The sequence below is a fragment of the Ranitomeya imitator genome, chromosome 3 (genome assembly GCF_032444005.1).
Source record: "Ranitomeya imitator isolate aRanImi1 chromosome 3, aRanImi1.pri, whole genome shotgun sequence".
In the NCBI taxonomy this organism is placed as follows: domain Eukaryota; kingdom Metazoa; phylum Chordata; class Amphibia; order Anura; family Dendrobatidae; genus Ranitomeya; species Ranitomeya imitator.
The window spans coordinates 515,277,439-515,297,950 of NC_091284.1; the positions used below are offsets into that span (position 1 = coordinate 515,277,439).

General features: G+C 42.3%; 1 protein-coding gene across 1 annotated transcript in view; it reads left to right on the forward strand.

Annotated features, from left to right (window-relative positions):
* Positions 1–20,512, forward strand: part of LOC138672189 (zona pellucida-like domain-containing protein 1) — a 282,724-nt gene that overhangs the window by 64,382 nt on the left and 197,830 nt on the right. The window contains exon 2 of the mRNA XM_069760197.1: positions 5,587–5,807. Coding sequence (XP_069616298.1) covers positions 5,587–5,807 — 221 coding nt within the window. The remainder of the gene's footprint in view (positions 1–5,586; positions 5,808–20,512) is intronic.

Consider the following 20,512-nt stretch of genomic DNA (forward strand, 5'->3'; position numbering starts at 1 on the left):
CACAGTTTTGTGCACTTCTGAAACAAAGGAAACAGCGGAACAGAGGCCTGATGGAGTCCAGAGTAACTCTGCTGCCTCATTATAGTGAATGGATCTATCGGGGGTTTCATCTGAATCATGTCACTCAGAGATTTAGATGGAAACTGCAAAGTAAGTGCTCAGCGTAGCGCGTTAGATAAATGTCCATAAAGACCTGTTGAAGGGCAATGTGAGCGTGAAACAATCGTCATCTGTATTTGCTCCACTGTTTTATCTGCCTGCTGTTGGTATGATGATGCCACAATAAAGGATTTTGTTGCATGGGACGGTATGTGCCAATCCGATTTCTTCTTTATGGACATATAGATTCTCTTTCTTTGGAATTGGCACCCATAATCCCTGGTGTGTGGGCAGCTTCATTAACCCAAGGTCATATAGCTGTGCCTTCGTCCTGCCTCTCTCCCATGGTAAGTGCCAGATAAATGTGATTCCAAACGTTATATAAAATGTTCCCAATTGAAGCTTCCACTTAATCCACACTCAGATCTGTCACGTGTTAATGGAAATATAGGGGGCTTCCGTGTTACTGATAGCACAAAGACTCTGGAAAAGCAAAATGGCTCCTCACCCACCAAAAGAAATTCAGCAAATTCTCTGCTTCCAAATCCAAATACCCCCTTCCATTCTGAGCCCCAGTGTGCTTAAACAGCATTTAGCACCCAAATGTTTTGCATTTCTGTCGTGATGAGAGCCCACCTAATTTACAGGTGCGTGTCTCCAGAAGCATGAGCTGGGCATAATGTACACTACAGCGTACTGGTCACTACAGAGTTCTGGTCACTACAGCGGCAGTTGGCAATTTTCACTTGGAATCATCCACTGCTGCCTGTTTCTGGAAAACACCCATGGAGTCAAAATCATCATAACAACTGTAGATAAATTCCCAAATGGTTATAATTTCCAAAATAGGGTCCTTTATGGGGGTCTGCACTGTAATAAGGTGCTACTTCCCTTCTGAGCTTTGCACTGTGCCTCAAAAGTAGTTTTTGACCACATATGGGGTATTGAACTCAGGAGAAACCTTGAGGTCAATTTTCTCCTTTTGCCCTGGCGAAAATACAAAATTTGCACCTATAAAAGATTTTTGTGGAAAAAATTGGATTTTTTTATTTTTACGGCTTAACATTCTAAACTTCTGTGAAGCACCTTTGGGATCAAGGTGCTCAATACACATCCAGATAATGTCCCAAAGGGGTCTAGTTTCCAAAATGGTGTCACTTGTATGGGGTTTCCATTGTTTAGATACATCAGGGGCTCTTCAAACAGGACATGGCATCCACCAATTATTCCATCAAATTTTGCATTCAAAAAGTCAAATGGCACTCCTTCTCTTCCGAGCCCTACCCTGCACCCAAACGGTGCTTTTCCCCCACATATGGGGTATCGGCGTACTCAGGAGAAATGGCACAACAAATTGTATAGAGCAATTACTCCTGATAACCTTATGAAAATGCAAAACATGGAACTAAAATAGATTTATTTGGGAAAAATATGATTTTTTTTATTTCCACGGCTCAACGCTATAAACTTCTGTGAAGCACCTGTGGGTTCAAGGTGCTCAGTACAAATCTAGATAAGTTCCCTAAGGGGTCTAGTTTCCAAAATGGTGTCATTTGTTGGGGGTTTCCATTGTTTAGGCACATCAGGGGCTCTTCAAACACGACATGGCAACCGCTAATTATTCTAGCATATTTTCCTTAATAAAAAAAATGGTGCTCCTTCTCCTCCGAACCCTGCTGTGTGCCCAAAAAGTAGATTTCCCCATATATAGGGTATCAGCATGCTCAGGAGAAATTGCACATCAAAATGTATTGTACATTTTCTTTTTTTACCCTTGCAAAAGTAAAAAAATATAGGTCTAAAGAAAATTTTTGTGAAAGAAAATTATATGTTTATTTGTTCCTTACACATTCCAAAAATTGCTGTGAAGCACCTGAAGGGTTAATAATCTTCTTGAATATAGTTTTGAGCACCTTGAGGGGTGCAGTTTTTAAAATGGTGTCATTTAAGGGCATTTTCTGTCATATATGCCCCTCAAAGTGACTTCAAGTGTGAGGTGGTCCCTAAAAAATGGTTTTGCAAATTTTGTTGTAAAAATGAGAAATCGCTGGTCAAATTTTAACCCTTATAAGTTCCTAAAAAATAAATTATGCTTCCAATATTATGCTGATGTAAAGTAGACATGTGGGAAATGTTATTTATTAACTATTTTGCATGATATGACTCTCTGATTTAAGGGCATAAAAATTAAATTTTGAAAATTGCAAAATTTTCAAAATTTTTGCCAAATTTCCGCTTTTTTTCACAAATAAACGCAAGTCATATTGAAGAAATTTTACCGATCTCCTAGAGTGCAATATGTTATGAGAAAACTTTCTCAGAATCACCAGGATCCGTTGAAGCATTCCAGAGTTATGACCTCATGACAGTGGTCAGAATTGTAAAAATTGGCCTGGTCATTTAGGTGAAAACTGGCTTTGTCTCAAAGGGGTTAAAGGGTATCTCCACTACTATCTTTTAGATAGGTCATCAATATCAGATTAGAGGACATTTGACATCAAACATTTCTACCCATCAGCTGGATGTAATAAGTGCACTGTGCTGCAGCTCTGCTAGTCCTCTCAATGATAAACCCCTGCCATAGTCCTTCCTATTCATCACAGAGGTATTATTGTACACTACCACTGATTGACAGCTTCCTGCCAATGCTTATTGTAGGCAGAATTGTGTCAATCAAATGGTGCTGGTGTTGTAAGGCGGCTCATCATTGAAAAGTCGAGTAGACAAAAAGTGATATTATCAAAACTACAGAAGCGTAAGCGACAGTGGATTAAAATCATTGTCTGAGACTTAGAGGCATAAACCTAATGGAAGATTTCCTTAACGATTATTACTCCACTGCTTTGTGTGAAGAAGATCACATGTAAATTTGTAAAAGAAAAAAGTGCTGTTCAGATCTTTCTTAAGGCTCTAAGTCAACGAAAAACTCCAGTCAATATTTAAGTTCTCATTCATAAATTTAGAACCCCATTCATTAACCCATAGCCAAATTAACTCCCCATCAGAAACGACAAGTCTTTTTGACTGCTATATCCAGCATGACTGGCTTTTCATCCAGCACTAGTTCCATCAGGTTTAGGTCCCTAGTATTTTTTTTTTACTGTACTGAGGTTGCGCAGCTTCTCCTTATACTTATGGTGACTTGGACATTGTCAAGACCAGAAGAGAATGAAAAAGAGTTCCTGAATGGGAGGTTGGACCAAACACGACATTTAACAATTGGGGTATTTGTGTGCGCTAAAATAGTAAGTACGGTATAATAATAATCATTTTTTCCTCACAATCGGAAGACAGGTTCAATATCCTTTAATTGTCAATTTTCATCTGCAACAAGGTTCCTCTAGTATGAGTGTAATGTTTAACTTAACCTTTAGGATGTCCAAATTTGGTTCACTGTTAGGTTATGTTTGCATGCATTTTCAATCGAAGTGCTGTCAATGTAAAAACTGATATCACGCGAGCATCACTTGGATCAATATTATTCAATTAGGGTTTTCAGATGAGTGTTTTTCCACATGGATCTTAAATGTGGTAAAAATTGCGGCATGCACTACTCTCTTCTGTATTTTGGATGAGATTCGCCAGATCAAATCTATGGATATGCAAGAAAAATCTGGTCCGTATTACTCCAGATTTTTACAAATACAGCTCTGGCAAAAATTAAGAGACCACCACATCAAAACCCTGTCATGGGCAGCCCAATATCCAGACCTGAACCCCATTGAAAACCTTTGGAATGTAATCAAGAGGATGATAAATAGTCACATCAAGCGAAGAACTGCTTAAATTTTTACACCAGAAGCAGTGTGAAAGACTGGTGGAAAGCACGCCAAGATGCATGAAAGCTGTAATTAAAAATCATGGTTATTCCGCAAAATATTGATTTCTGAACTCTTCCCGAGTTGAAACATTAGTATTGTTTCTAAATGATTATTTGTTAGGGGTAGCAGAATGCACCAAATAATATTAAAGAGGATATAAGGTGTGTTCACAGCCCAGGGTCCACCGTGCAGATATGACACCTGCAGCTTAGCAATGACGGACAGTATATGGTGGTAAAACATAAACACACACTGGTTAACTTCACCCGGTATGTAGAAGGCGAACCCTGTTGTGTCACACAGCTGCAATACCGCAGAGCGAATGTTAGTGTTTTGGTCACAGGAACCTGCCTCAAGGACATAGGGTTAGAGTCCCTCTAGACCCACTTGAGTTCGGCGCCACAACTGTGGTGCCAGGGAAAAACTAGCTAAAGATTTACGGCACTGTGTGTGCACAGCACCGCTCTGGCGGATGCCACTAACCATCCTATGCTTGGGCCAGGAAAGCGCACTATTTGTGCATGGCGTCGCTCTGACCGACGCTGCTTTAGATGCAGTACTGTTGTGCCTTGTGCTGGATGGCACAATCTGGCACTAGTTAGCTCCAATCACCCACACTCAGTCAACAAAACTAAGGAAGGGGATCAATTAGGTGCTTTCATCAGATTGCATCCACACATACATGATTTTTAATTTATACTAGTGCATGGCCGAGCGGCCATGCAAACCTTTTATAGCTGCGTCCTTCCGGGACCTTCCCCATGGTCCAAATAGGACCGCTTCAGGACCTGACCCCCTGACCTCCAATGAGAGGTTGTCCCACGGGCATGCTCAATTGACAAAAAGTCCCTGGTCCCTGGAGCATCTGCTCGCCGCTGATTAATGCTGTTTGTAGTAGATGAACCTGGGATAGCAGCAGTAACCAAACGCTCAGCATCAGCTTGAGCAAGACACTGGGACTGCCATCTCTGCTGAGCATGCTCCTCTGTGACTGGGGAAGAATGGGAGACTGTAGAGGACATGGTTTGAGATTTCCCCTGTGCAGTGGCAGTATTTGAACCTTGAAAACACAGTTTTTTTTTTTTTTTACCATTTCTCCTTTCAGAAAAAAATTAAAAAAGTATTGCTTGGAAATTCGGAGACATGCTGTCAGAAGTTTACAGAATAAAAGATCAATTTACATTTTACTCAACAATATACCTATAAAGAGAAAAATCAGACAAACTGAACATTTTGCAGTGGTCTCTTAATTTTTGCCAGAGCTGTACATTAATATTCTTTAACGTAGTAAACTGCATTTGGTCTTGTAAATTGTATTCACTGCTAAAAATGAATGACATGGATTGTATATGAATGACACAATACATAAGAAAAATTGATCATTTTTCTGGATAAAAATAGATAATTTTTTCTATGATCTTTGTGTTGTTTTTACACCTTTGCCAGATACAAATCCTTTACAACCTACCTCTGTGGTAGCAAACAAATTTCCAGGTGTATAAGTGGTTGCATTTATTGCTACATTGTTTACATCCCAATATTTCCTAGTGTGGAAAAGTAGTTAAAAAGAATTTAGTTCTGGATTTCAGAACAAGAGTAAGATGTTCATCAGTTTCTAATATTCAGCACAATATTTGCTTTTTGTCTTTCTTTTTGTTGTTGGCAGCGGAAAGAGATATCAGTGTCTACTGCGGGGTGCAGACAATTACAATGAAGATAAACTTTTGCACAGTTCTTTTTTCTGGTTATTCGGAAACAGACTTATCACTTAATGGGAAACATGGTGATGCTCACTGCAGAGGCTTCATAAACAACAATACTTTCCCGGCAGTGGTTATTTTTACCATCAACCTGAGCACCTTGGAATCTTGTGCAAATAACCTAGTGGTAAGCTACGCTTTTTACAAATCTTTCTCTGTTTATATTGCTTGAATGTATTTTTTTTTGTACAAGAAAAGTTAGATTCTTGGAATTTATGACACAAGTAGGTGCTAATCTGTAGGGTCTTTACTTTGTATGGCACTACATTACCATATTGATCTTGGTTCTATTTACGCTGTTCGTCTGGATAATGTGTTACATAATTTAACTAGATATTAGCCTGAATAAAATAATAAAATAAAAAATTATGTAATTTTATTAATCTCCAGAAGGATCACTAAGGTAAAATATGACAAAAACAGTTAAACGCACAAAACATGATAAAGAACCAAATATTAGAATCTGATAAAGCCACTAAAGATTTCCTTAGAGCACATATAAAAATGACTGGGGACACAAATAAACATATGAGAAAAAATGATTATTGGCAACAAAGGCCAGGAGGGACTACAAAAGCAATAATTAAAAGGAATGCAATCATTGGAACAACAATATATGACTTAGGCCCCCTTCACACGTCTGTGTTTCCGGTATGTATGACGTCCTTTTTCGCACATACTGGAGACACCTATACGCACAACCATTTTAGTCTATGGGATTGCGCACATGTCCATGTTTTCACGCAGACCGTATGTCCATGTAAACCACAGATCAACATGTTTGTTCTTTCCAGCAGCACAAATGACAATACTCAATGCATATGAGCATGCGGATGACATAGAGTGTGACATCTGTGTGCCACCCATGTATGTGACACATACTGGAATATAATGCAGAAAAGAAATTAAAGATTTTTAGATGTTAGATGTTCAAAAATATTATAATATTTATATTATAATATAATTTGTAGAAAAATAGCCATTAATTCTCTCACCCTGTTAGAATATAATAAAAGCGAGAACCAATGCAATCCAGTTAAGCATTTAATTGGCTGCCACTCAATGATAGTGCTAGTGATCTGTAAAAGATCAAAAAAATAAAAATATTAGAATCTGTTTATATGGTTAGTGGGTCAATAAAATATAAAAAAGAACAATTTTTTTGAAAAGAGATGCATTTTTATATAAACCCTATTATACCACTGGGGACAAGGTAGACACCAATACGAAAGAGAAGACTGGCACAATCATATAATTAAATTAATTTTAAATTCCACGTTTAAACCTGCAGGTTTCAAAGTGTTGAGCTTAAAGATCCAATCTCTATCTATCTCGATCATTGCACATCTTTAACACCTATATATCTGTCATTTCTATTCTGCATTCTATTTCGGTACGTGCCACATGGATGCACATAGGTGGCACACGTATACACGCCTTATCCTATCTTGACGACCAGCATTCCCTGATGAACCCCCACTATTCCCACGGGGGAAACGCGTAGTGCATAGTTTGGGATGTCGTTCTTTCATGGAGTCTGACTGGTGACTCAGTGTGATAGTGACCTTCGTCCACACTACAGCTCAGATGAGTATATGGTTATTGCACATTATATGAGGCATAAATTAACTAACACTGCTAGCATCTACTGTAAGCATTGCAACCATGTCTTAACCCTATTAAGGGTAGTATATGACTCCTGAGCTGTTGGTTTATGGAGTTTGGTTCTTGGTACTATTATGTTTGAGGACAATCTTTTTTCATCACATTTATTTGGAGTCTGACCGGTGGCTCAATGTGGATGGCAATCTCCGTTTTTCACCATTAGGCATTATTGATCAGCTGTAATAGATCTTATGTAAACAGATATCATTGTAATTGTTGGTTATTTATGGTGAAAAAAAGACATAGAATTCGGAGGTCTGCCTTCCTCTAATAATGCATTAGAACAAATGAGACAAGTATATAACTTTTTGCACTCTATTTGCCTACACTTGATACAGACATTGCGCTACAAAAGGAATATGTATCTCCCATATTGTGTGAAATCCTAGCATACATATTAAGGATAAAAGCCTCCTTATTTATTATTTATGTTTTTTCATTTTTTCTTTTCACTTTTTTGTGTTTTTTTCACATGGCAATGGGTGTATTGGAACACAATTTTATTGCTCATAGGGATTCATAGGGACAGTAGGGCGAGCCGCCGCGGAGTGGGGGCACCTACCGCTGAAACTTAGGGTGCCAACATCAACTGCCAATAGTTACAACTAGCACACTCCAATGTGATGCAAAAAGGGGGGTATTTAATATACATACAGTAACCACAAATGTTTCAGTCTGCAATGGACCTTCATCAGTGTGCTAAATGTAGCATGAATGGTATATATGGTGGAACCCCGATAAGAATTGACTGATGCGCATCAAAATGTAAGTTTTACTGGAAAAATTGCACTGAAAACAATTTTGAATGGTAGGTCAGTCCGGCTAGCAGGAGAGGAAGAGACACGAGAGCCACGCGTTCTGTGGCCGCGAAACGCGCGTCGGGGACCACCTCCCGACTGTCTCTTCACCCTGACCTGTTATTAGGTAAGCTCTTGCTCCCATGCTGGCTACCATGATTTTTGATATTTCCATGTAGTGTTAGCATGGATGGTACTGCTGTGTGCATGGGCGCTTACCTCTTAGGTTAGGTACACTGGTACTTTTTTCTATCTGCCTGTGGACCTGATAAGCCCTGTTACTGCCCCCATGTAAGCTTATATGATTTCTGATACCATCATGGTGTCCTAATTAGTATTGTTACGTGGTATATAGGGCTAGGTGATTTTCAGGGTGGACACACTTGTGTTTGTACTGACATCTTTACCAGTGTCTAGTGCCTTAACCTTTTTTCCTCCCTCGTTTTTGGGGGGGTGGGCAGGGGTCCGCTATGTGCGTCCATTTTGGGTAGTCACACTAGGGGGGGGAGTAGGGGTATGGGGGCTATTTTTCAGCACATCTCAAGCATTCGTCTTTGTTCATATTACCTTATGATATTTGATATGAAATTAGATGTTATTTTATTGGTCTTGGAATAAAGTTTATTGAAATTGTTCATCAATGCTCAGTTTTTCCTCCTTGCATTAGGATATGTTTTGAGCGGATTTAGTGAGTCCGGAGTTTATTGGCGGTACTTTTTCGCACACTATGTATTTGGGATTTTTGTTCTCATATATATATATATATATATATATATATATTATATTTGTGTGTGTATACATAAATGCAGAGTTTGGTGCTTAAATATTTGGACGTGACAAAACTTTTGTGATTTGGGCTCTGCATACCACAATTTTTATTTAAAATGAAACTTCTGAGATGATAATGTGTGTAAAGTGCTGGGGAATTAATGGCGCTATATAAATTAGTAAAATAAATAAATTAATAAAAAATGTATTTGAAGTGAAGATTTCAGGTTTAATTCTTTGGTTTGAACAAAAATGCTGTATCATGTGAAACATTTAGGTATTGCAACCATTTTTCTACAAATCCTCCTCATTTCTGGGGCTCAAAAGTAATTGTGCAAATTAACTTTACCATAAATAAAATGTTCATTTTCAATACTTTATCGAGAATTCATTGCAGAAAAATGACTGTTTGGAGCATGGAAGCCATGGATGTTGCCAACCACTGTGTTTCCTACTTTGTGATCCTGTGTCTGGCCTGTGCTGCAGCTGACTTCAGTTGTTAACTGTTTGTGGGTCTTTCTACCTTAAAGGGGCTTTGCTAAGAGCAAAATTTCATTTTAATAAATAGCTCCTGGAATAATAATAACTCCCACAATTGGATGTGTTTAAATAAAATGTTCCTGTGCTGAGATAATCTTATAAATGTGCCCCTGCTGTGTACTGTGTAGTGGCTGTGTCTGACCATGACGGAACATGGTCTGACCATACCACATCTCCTGGGCAGGTGAGGAAGCTAAAAAGTATACAGACATTACAGCATTACAGGGATCACTGAAGGAGCGGTTCATCGAGGGGCTCCTGTGCAGTAACCAAAGGGCCCAGCTACACTTCCTGGCCATGCAGAATCCAGACCTGACTTTTGCGCAACTCAAAGATAAAGCCATCCAGGCACTACCAGAGCGACAGCCCAGCCGCGCCACACTTCCCAGGCATCAAGCCTTCACGTACCACCAGGAGGTGGCGCCGGACGCACCCGTCTCTGCCGAGGCCTATGCCCAGATCCTGGAAGACAACTCCCCTGCAGGACTGCGCCTCCAGGTACAGGAACTGACCAGGAGCGTTGCTGCCCTAGCCGGGACCGTCCAGTCCCTACAGGAGGCCCCCAAGGAGAAGATCCAGACCGGAAGATGTCCCCTGGCAGCGACCAAGGAGAGTTTCATCGACTAGAGGCAGAGACGACGATTGCTTTCATTGGGATGGATGACCTATCTGCCGCCGCTGCCACCAGGTGGGCCATCTTGCAAGGTACTGTCTGTTAAACGAGCAACCCCTGGGGCCAAGGGCTGACCCCCAGGAGTAGAACGCCCAGGCCCGCAAAATTGGAGAGCCAAATACATCGGGGGCGACCAGTTCTCCCCATCGTGATTGACGGTATCCCCATGAACGCTTTGCTGAACACCAGTTCCCAGGTGACAACTATGCCCTACATTCTTTATAGACGTTATTGGGAGGACACCGACATTACCCGTGCCCCCGATGATGATTTTACCATAATAGCTAGTAATGGTCAGCCGCTGCCGCAAGTGGGGTATAAAGAGGTCACTATTAAGGTGGGGCGGGTAGAATTGGAGTCCCAGGGAATTGTCATTGTTGATATTGACCGATGCGAATGTAACCCCATGATGACCATCGGTACTAATGTCATAGAAAATTGTCTTGCAGAAGTTATTGTCTTGTTGCAGCAAGTAGCAGAGACAGCTGGTTACAGTGAACAACGTGTCTTGCAGAAAGAAATCAGAGCCCTAATGCGGAGACAGCAAGTGGAGCATACTGGTGGTGAAATTGGCCGGGTCACAGTGAGTGATTCGAACCCCATTGCAATACCCCCCAGGAGTGAAATGTTAATATGGTGTCGGGCAGCCATAGGCCTCGGGGGTAAAGACCATCAGGCCCTGGTAGAACCCATGTATTCGGATAATAGGCCTACCCTCCTGACAGCCAGAGGGGCGGTTGACGTCCACAAGGGGAGGGTACCGATATGTGTTCTTAACTGCGGGGAGGAGGAAGTCCACCTAACCAAATATGTCACACTTGCCAAGCTGTTTACCGTTAATAATAGCGTCATACAGGCACCCGGGCCCTTGGCTCCGTCCAAGTCGGCGGAGGACAACGGCTCTGCAGAACAATCGAAAGATTGGTGTCAAGAATTACATGTGGGCACTGATTCTACTCCATCTCACCAGATACAGGGAGCCTACAGGGTGGTTCACGAGTATGAGCGGGTATTCAGCAAACACCCCCTTGATTTCGGGTGGGTAAAAAGGATTCAACATCACATCCCCACAGGAGATCACCCACCCGTAAAAGAAAGATACTGTCCTGTACCCCCAGCTCATTATCAGTGTGCCAAGGACATGTTGCGAGAGATGAAGGAGGCTGGGGTAGTGAGAGACAGCTGTAGCCCCTGGGCAGCTCCATTAGTCCTCATTAGGAAGAAAGATGGCACCATGAGGATGTGTGTGGATTATAGACAATTAAACCACATTACACATAAGGACGCATACCCCCTGCCTAGGATAGAGGAGTTCTTGGCTGCGTTAAAGTCTGCTAATTACTTCTCTACCTTAGATCTCACCAGTGGGTACTGGCAGGTTCCTGTGGCAGAGGCAGACAAGGAAAAGACAGCCTTCACGACGCCGATGGGTCTCTGCGAGTTCAACTAAATGCCTGTTATGAACTGATGGTTAGGACAATTATGGACCTGGTGGTTAAGAGCACACGGAAAGACCTGATAGTTACAATAATATAGGACGAGCTCTGAGACGTGGGAACTCTGCTGACCGCAATCCCTAATCCTATCACACACACTAGAAATAGCCGTGGATTGCTCCTAACGCTCCCTATGCAACTCGACACAGCCTAAGAAACTAGCTAGCCCTAGAGATAGAAAAATAAAGCCTACCTTGCCTCAGAGAAATTCCCCAAAGGAAAAGGCAGCCCCCCACATATAATGACTGAGAGTAAAGATGAAAATTACAAACACAGAGATGAAATAGATTTAGCAAAGTGAGGCCCGACTTACTGAACAGACAGAGGATAGGAAAGGTAACTTTGCGGTCAGCACAAAAAACTACAAAAAGACCACGCAGAGGGTGCAAAAAGACCCTCCGCACCGACTCACGGTGCAGAGGCGCTCCCTCTGCGTCCCAGAGCTTCCAGCAAGCAAGACAAAATCAAAATAGCAAGCTGGACAGAAAAATAGCAAACCAGAGAAAAGCAAGCAGGAACTTAGCTTCTGCTGGGAAGACAGGTCACAAGAACGATCCAGGAGAGAACAAGACCAATACTGGAACATTGACAGGTGGCATGGAGCAATGATCTAAGTGGAGCTAAATAGAGCAGCCAGCTAATGAATTAACCTCGTCACCTGTGGAAGGAAACTCAGAAGCAGCAGCTCCACTCACAACCACAAGAGGAAGCCCATGGACAGAACCATTCATGACCACAGGAGGGAGCTTGACAACAGAATTCACAACAGTACCCCCCTTGAGGAGGGGTCACCGAACCCTCACCAGAGCCCCCAGGCCGAACAGGACGAGCCAAATGAAAGGCACGAACCAGATCGGCAGCATAAACATCGGAGGCAAAGACCCAGGAATTATCTTCCTGACCATAACCCTTCCACTTGACCAGGTACTGGAGTTTCCGTCTCGAAATACGAGAATCCAAAATCTTCTCCACCACATACTCCAACTCCCCCTCAACCAACACCGGGGCAGGAGGATTAATGGATGGAACCACAGGCGCCACGTATCTGCGCAACAATGACCTATGGAATACATTATGGATGGCAAAAGAAGCTGGAAGGGTCAAACGAAACGACACAGGATTGAGAACCTCTGAAATCTTATACGGACCAATGAAACGAGGCTTAAACTTAGGAGAGGAAACCTTCATAGGAACATAACGAGACGACAACCAAACCAAATCCCCAACACAAAGTCTGGAACCCACACAGCGCCGGCGGTTAGCGAAATGTTGAGCCTTCTCCTGGTACAATGTCAAATTGTCCACCACATGAGTCCAAATCTGCTGCAACCTATCCACCACAGTATCTACACCAGGACAGTCCGAAGACTCAACCTGCCCTGAAGAGAAACGAGGATGGAAACCAGAATTGCAGAAAACGGCGAAACCAAAGTAGCCGAGCTGGCCCGATTATTAAGGGTGAACTCAGCCAAAGGCAAAAAGGACACCCAATCATCCTGATCAGCAGAAACAAAGCATCTCAGATATGTTTCCAAAGTCTGATTAGTTCGTTCGGTTTGGCCATTTGTCTGAGGATGGAAAGCCGAGGAAAAAGACAAATCAATGCCCATCCTAGCACAAAAGGCTCGCCAAAACCTCGAAACAAACTGGGAACTTCTGTCCGAAACGATGTTCTCTGGACTGCCATGTAAACGAACCACATGCTGGAAAAACAATGGCACCAAATCAGAGGAGGAAGGCAATTTAGACAAGGGTACCAAATGGACTATCTTAGAGAAGCGATCACAAACCACCCAAATGACCGACATCTTTTGAGAGACAGGGAGATCCGAAATAAAATCCCTAGAGATATGCGTCCAGGGCCTCTTCGGGACCGGCAAGGGCAAAAGCAACCCACTGGCACGAGAACAGCAGGGCTTAGCCCGAGCACAAGTCCCACAGGACTGCACAAAAGAACGCACATCCCGCGACAAAGACGGCCACCAAAAGGATCTAGCCACCAAATCTCTGGTACCAAAGATTCCAGGATGACCAGTCAACACCGAACAATGAACCTCAGAGATAACTCTACTAGTCCATTTATCAGGGACAAACAGTTTCTCCGCTGGGCAACGGTCAGGTCTATCAGCCTGAAATTTTTGCAGCACCCGCCGCAAATCAGAGGAGATGGCAGACAAAATTACCCCCTCTTTGAGAATACCCGCCGGCTCAGGAACACCCGGAGAGTCGGGCACAAAACTCCTTGACAGGGCATCAGCCTTCACATTCTTAGAGCCTGGAAGGTACGAAACCACAAAATCAAAACGGGAGAAAAATAGCGACCAACGAGCCTGTCTAGGATTCAACCGTTTGGCAGACTCGAGATAAGTCAAATTCTTGTGATCCGTCAAGACCACCACGCGATGCTTGGCTCCTTCAAGCCAATGATGCCACTCCTCGAATGCCCACTTCATGGCCAACAACTCCGATTGCCAACATCATAATTACGCTCAGCAGGCGAAAACTTTCTAGAAAAGAAGGCACGTGGTTTCATCACCGAGCCATCAGAACTTCTTTGAGACAAAACAGCCCCTGCTCCAATCTCAGAAGCATCAACCTCGACCTGAAACGGAAGCGAAACATCTGGCTGGCACAACACAGGGGCAGAAGAAAAACGACGCTTCAACTCCTGAAAAGCCTCCACAGCCGCAGAAGACCAATTGACCACATCAGCACCCTTCTTGGTTAAATCAGTCAACGGTTTAGCAACACTAGAAAAATTACTGATGAAGCGACGATAAAAATTAGCAAAGCCTAGGAACTTTTGCAGACTCTTCACAGATGTCGGCTGAGTCCAATCATAAATGGCCTGGACTTTAACAGGGTCCATCTCGATAGTAGAAGGGGAAAAAATGAAACCCAAAAATGAAACCTTCTGAACTCCAAAGAGACACTTTGACCCCTTCACAAACAAAGAATTCGCACGAAGGACCTGGAACACCATTCTGACCTGCTTCACGTGAGACTCCCAATCATCTGAGAAGACCAAAATATCATCCAAATATACAATCAGGAATTTATCCAGGTACCCTCGGAAGATGTCATGCATAAAGGACTGAAATACTGATGGAGCATTGGAAAGCCCGAATGGCATAACCAGGTACTCAAAATGGCTCTCGGGCGTATTAAATGCTGTTTTCCATTCATCACCCTGTTTAATACGCACAAGATTATACGCACCACGTAGATCTATCTTGGTGAACCAACTAGCCCCCTTAACACTAGGACTACTGGACTCGTGACCCCGCCTAGAACTACTGAAAGGAGTCATTTTGACTCCTTGCTTGTTTTCGTTTATTTTTAGAGTTTCATTTGTGGTTATTTATTAATAATTATATTTTTTGTAATGTATTATTATTGTGAGATCCAACAGTAATGCTTTTGATTGTTTTTTTTCTGCTTTTCTTATTTTTCTACAGAAAATAACAATAATTATAATAGACGTTTTTCAAACATTTTTTTTTTATTCAAGTGCACACATATAAACAACAACTGAAGAACAAAAAGCAGAGAAAATGTAGGTGGAGGAGCATAAAAATGAAAATATGGCGCAGAATTCACCTTCTAAACATTTGGTGTTTCGCATTTTAGGCATTGCCTTTGATTTATGGCAGTACATTGCCCAAACAAAGACTTACCACAAGTCTTACAATTGCCGACAGATCTATTTTTCTTGCACTTTTCTTTGATCTGGCAAAATTTTGTTTGAACCATCACTTCTGAACATGTAGAAACTTGGGACGTAGAACCCTTTTCCCAATCTGTGACATAAGGACCACTCAACTCTCTCACAAGCGTTTGCAAAAATGCCTTGCGTGACATTTTTTGGTGGGTAATCTCCTTGAATATTATACATGCATTTATACCCGCAAAGTCTAAGGCATTTTCAAATGCATGAACAGGCCATCTCCTTGTGGATGTTCGTGTGGTATATTTTCGTGCCATCTGATCCACTACATCTACTCCATATTTTGTTTCATTGTAAAACTTTACCGTTCCTGGAGTTTTTTTAGCGGAATCAGACGCAACAACAACATCTGGATGGACGGAACTTAAAATGACAACATTTTTGTTGGGCTTTCCTTGATATACTGTAAGTGTAAAATTGTCTTCATTTCTAAACACTTTAGTGTTGTACAATTCCTCTTTCATGGATTTTATTTCTTTAGGCACTTCTCGCCTTATCTTATTCAGTGTTCCCACGATGGTTGTTCCTTTGCTTTTTAGCTGTTTAGCTAATTTTAATGAAGTAAAATAATTATCGGTTGTAACATTGCGACCTTTTTTCAAAAACGGGTCCAATAACTTCATTACCACATGGTCAGCTAAACGGTCCTCAGCACGGCGTGTGTCATCTTTGCCTAGATAAGGGAAGCCATTTGCCAGATATTTGCTCTCCTTATCAACAGCTAGCCAATATTTGTGGCCATATTTATCTGGTTTGGAAGGCATGTACTGCGTGAATGGACACCTAGTTTTGCTTGGGAAAAGTTGCTCATCCACCGTTATGTATGGGCCAGGTTTGTAACACGCAATACAATTTTCAATAAACCTGTCCCACACAGTAGAAAATAGAGCAAACTTGTCCGTTTGCAGTCTTTCCGATCGAGTAGATTTCTCATCAAATCTGAGAAACCTCATAATTTCAACAAAGTGGTCCCTAGACATTGTCGCTTTGCAAAACGGTATTCCCCAGTCATTACACCAAATACTGCTAATCGAGTGACGGTTTGTGCCAGATATTCCACGAGCATAGAATATCGCAATGAATGCATCTAGCTCCTCATCAGATAGAGTAAACTGTAAATTATTGTTCCTGCATGCTTCTGCAAGCGTACAGTTCTTTATATGTGTCAATATATATGAATCAAAAAATAAACGCCATGCGCTCAAAGGACTATCGATAATGATATTTCTTCTGGCGTATCCTGTAGGGCCAGGTGCTTCTCGAAGAAAATTTTGGCTGTCACGCCTACCAGGCAAGTGTTGTCCAATTTCAACAGGTTTCCATTGAATACCATCCGCTGAAACTAGTATTCCTTCAGATTCGCCTTCTCTGGTGTTTGTTGTTGCATTACCTTCGCCGCCATCGTTATCTGTTGTTCTTTCATTTCTGGGACGTTTTGCTGATTTTTTCTGTCCATGACCAGGAGGATGGTCACGAGGCAACATAACTGCATGAGCCCGATCCCCAGTTGATGTGCTTGGAATATCTGGAAAAAAGTTGATGAATATTTAGAATTTTTGTTTTGTAAGGGTCCGTGCACACTGGCTGGATTAGCGGCGGAATATCCGACCGGATATTCTCACCACAATCCGGCCCATACCTGCCCGCTCAGGTACAGAGCGGAGTTTCATACCTGAAGCTCCGCTCCGAACCCCGGGCTGGAGCCGCTGTCTGGGACGGAGCCGTGCTCGCGCGTAAGCAAGCGCTGCTCTGTCCCTGACAGCGGCTCCAGCCCGGGGTTCGGAGCGGAGCTTCAGGCATGAGCGGGCAGGTACGGCCTGTATTGCGGCAAGAATATCCAGATGGCTATTCAGCCAGAATTCTGCTAGTGTGCACAGGCCCTAACTCAGTGTGTGGAAGAACAAATAAATACACATAACTACTTACCTTCTGGATTTGTTCCTTCTGAGTCTTCAGATTCACTTGATATGTTCTGAGGAATGAAATCTTCATCACTGTCAGAATCAAATACATGTTCCTGCAATTCGGATTCCAATTCATCCTCCGGTATGGATTGCAAAGTAGCCAGAATATCCTGAGGCTTTATCAAACGTCTTCTCTCCATATTCCTCACAAATTCCATAATTCTATATAGTTCCCTGCTGAAAAATAGAAATGAAATGAAAACTAAAAGAAATAATAACTGTTCTGCCACCTTCAAAAGTAGGTGGGCTGAATCAGTTGACAGACAGCTAAACTATTTCATAACAATTCATACCTGTATGAGTCTTCAGAGCTCGTATGTCTGCGTCTGTTCTCTTTGTCTCTTCAGCTGAACTGAAAGTAAAGTTACTATCCAGAATACTGTCTCCTGCTAGGACCTTAGAAAAACACCACCCTTCATTAGCATAAGATAAGAGCCTAGAGTAAACAAGCTATTTTGTTCAGCATTACACAGTAATACAAGCAGGTAAAACACAAGGAAAATGTGAAAAGTTGACATGTAAATTGAACTACATCTATATGAACATCAGGGTAAATAAGACAGAGTGAAAAAATTATGCACAAAACTTTATAACAACATTTAGTGACAAAAGGACCTCAAAATATAGTAGGGAGTCAAAATGACTCCCTTCAGTAGTTCTTGGTAAATTTTGAAAAAAACGCGCAAATTTTTTACCAAAATTATTTATTCTCACAAAATCTTTTTTCACATCATATTTGAGGAAAAGTCACCGAGTTTCAAGCCGGAATTCTGAAAAATGTAGTCACAGAAGAGAAATAAAAAACGAAAGGAGTCAAAATGACTCCATCAGTAGTTCTAGTGTTAATCCGAACAAATAAATCCGACAGCAGCGGCAAAGGGTACTGAAATTTGACTGTGATCTTATTAAGAAGGCAGTAATCAATACAAGGTCTCAAAGAACCATCCTTCTTGGCCACAAAAAAGAACCCTGCTCCCAATGGTGATGACGACGGGCGAATATGACCCTTCTCCAGGGATTCCTTTACATAACTCCGCTTAGCGGCGTGCTCTGGCACAAATAAATTGAACAGTCGGCCCTTAGGAAACTTACTACCAGGAATCAAATTGATAGCACAATCTCAATCCCTATGAGGAGGTAGGGCACTGGGTTTGGGCTCATCAAATACATCCCGGTAATCCGACAAAAACTCCGGGACTTCAGAAGGGGTGGATGACGAAATAGACAAAAATGGAACATCACCATGTACCCCCTGACAGCCCCAGCTGGACACAGACATAGATTTCCAATCCAATACTGGATTATGGACCTGTAGCCATGGCAACCCCAAAACGACCACATCATGCAGATTATGCAACACCAAAAAGCGAATATCCTCCTGATGTGCAGGAGCCATATACATGGTCAATTGGGTCAAGTACTGAGGCCTATTCTTGGCCAAAGGCGTAGCATCAATTCCTCTCAATGGAATAGGATGCTGCAAGGGCTCCAAGAAAAAACCACAACGCCTGGCAAACTCCAAGTCCATCAAATTCAGGGCAGCGCCTGAATCCACAAATGCCATAACAGAATAGGACGACAGAGAGCAAATCAGAGTAACGGACAAAAGAAATTTCGACTGTACCGTACCAATGGTGGCAGACCTAGCGAAACGCTTAGTGCGCTTATGACAATCGGAGATAGCATGAGTGGAATCACCACAGTAAAAACACAGCCCATTCCGACGTCTGTGTTCTTGCCGTTCAGCTCTGGTCAAAGTCCTATCACATTGCATAGGCTCAGGTCTATGCTCAGATAATACCGCCAAATGATGCACAGCTTTACGCTCACGCAAGCGTCGATCGATCTGAATGGCCAAAGACATAGACTCATTCAGACCAGCAGGCATGGGAAATCCCACCATGACATCCTTAAGGGCTTCAGAGAGACCCTTTCTGAAAATTGCTGCCAGGGCACATTCATTCCACTGAGTGAGTACAGACCACTTCCTAAACTTCTGACAATACACCTCCGCTTCATCCTGACCCTGACACAGAGCCAGCAAGATTTTCTCTGCCTGATCCACTGAATTACGTTCATCATAAAGCAATCCGAGCGCCAGAAAAAACGCATCAACATCACGCAATGCCGGATCTCCTGGCGCAAGGGAAAATGCCCAGTCTTGAGGATCGCCACGTAACAAAGAAATAATGATTTTCACTTGTTGAACAGGGTCACCTGAGGAGCGAGGTTTCAAAGCAAGAAACAATTTACAATTATTTTTGAAATTCAGAAACTTAGATCTATCTCCACAAAACAAATCAGGAATTGGAATCCTAGGCTCTAACATAGGATTCTGAACCACAAAATCTTGAATGTTTTGTACCCTTGCAGTGAGATTATTCATACAAGAGGACACACCTTGAATGTCCATATCTACACCTGTATCCTGAACCACCCAGAGGTAAAGGGGAAAATAGAGACAAAACACACTGCAAAGAAAAAAAAATGGTCTCAGCACTTCTCTTATCCCTCTATTGAGATGCATTAGTACTTTGGGCCACCTGTACTGTTATGACCTGGTGGTTAGGACAATTATGGACCTGGTGGTTAAGAGCACACGGAAAGACCTGATAGTTACAATAATATAGGATGAGCTCTGAGACGTTGGAACTCTGCTGACCGCAATCCCTAATCCTATCACACACACTAGAAATAGCCGTGGATTGCTCCTAACGCTCCCTATGCAACTCGACACAGCCTAAGAAACTAGCTAGCCCTAGAGATAGAAAAATAAAGCCTACCTTGCCTCAGAGAAATTCCCCAAAGGAAAAGGCAGCCCCCCACATATAATGACTGAGAGTAAAGATGAAAATTACAAACACAGAGATGAAATAGATTTAGCAAAGTGAGGCCCGACTTACTGAACAGACAGAGGATAGGAAAGGTAACTTTGCGGTCAGCACAAAAAACTACAAAAAGACCACGCAGAGGGCGCAAAAAGACCCTCCGCACCGACTCACGGTGCAGAGGCGCTCCCTCTGCGTCCCAGAGCTTCCAGCAAGCAAGACAAAATCAAAATAGCAAGCTGGACAGAAAAATAGCAAACCAGAGAAAAGCAAGCAGGAACTTAGCTTCTGCTGGGAAGACAGGTCACAAGAACGATCCAGGAGATAACAAGACCAATACTGGAACATTGACAGGTGGCATGGAGCAATGATCT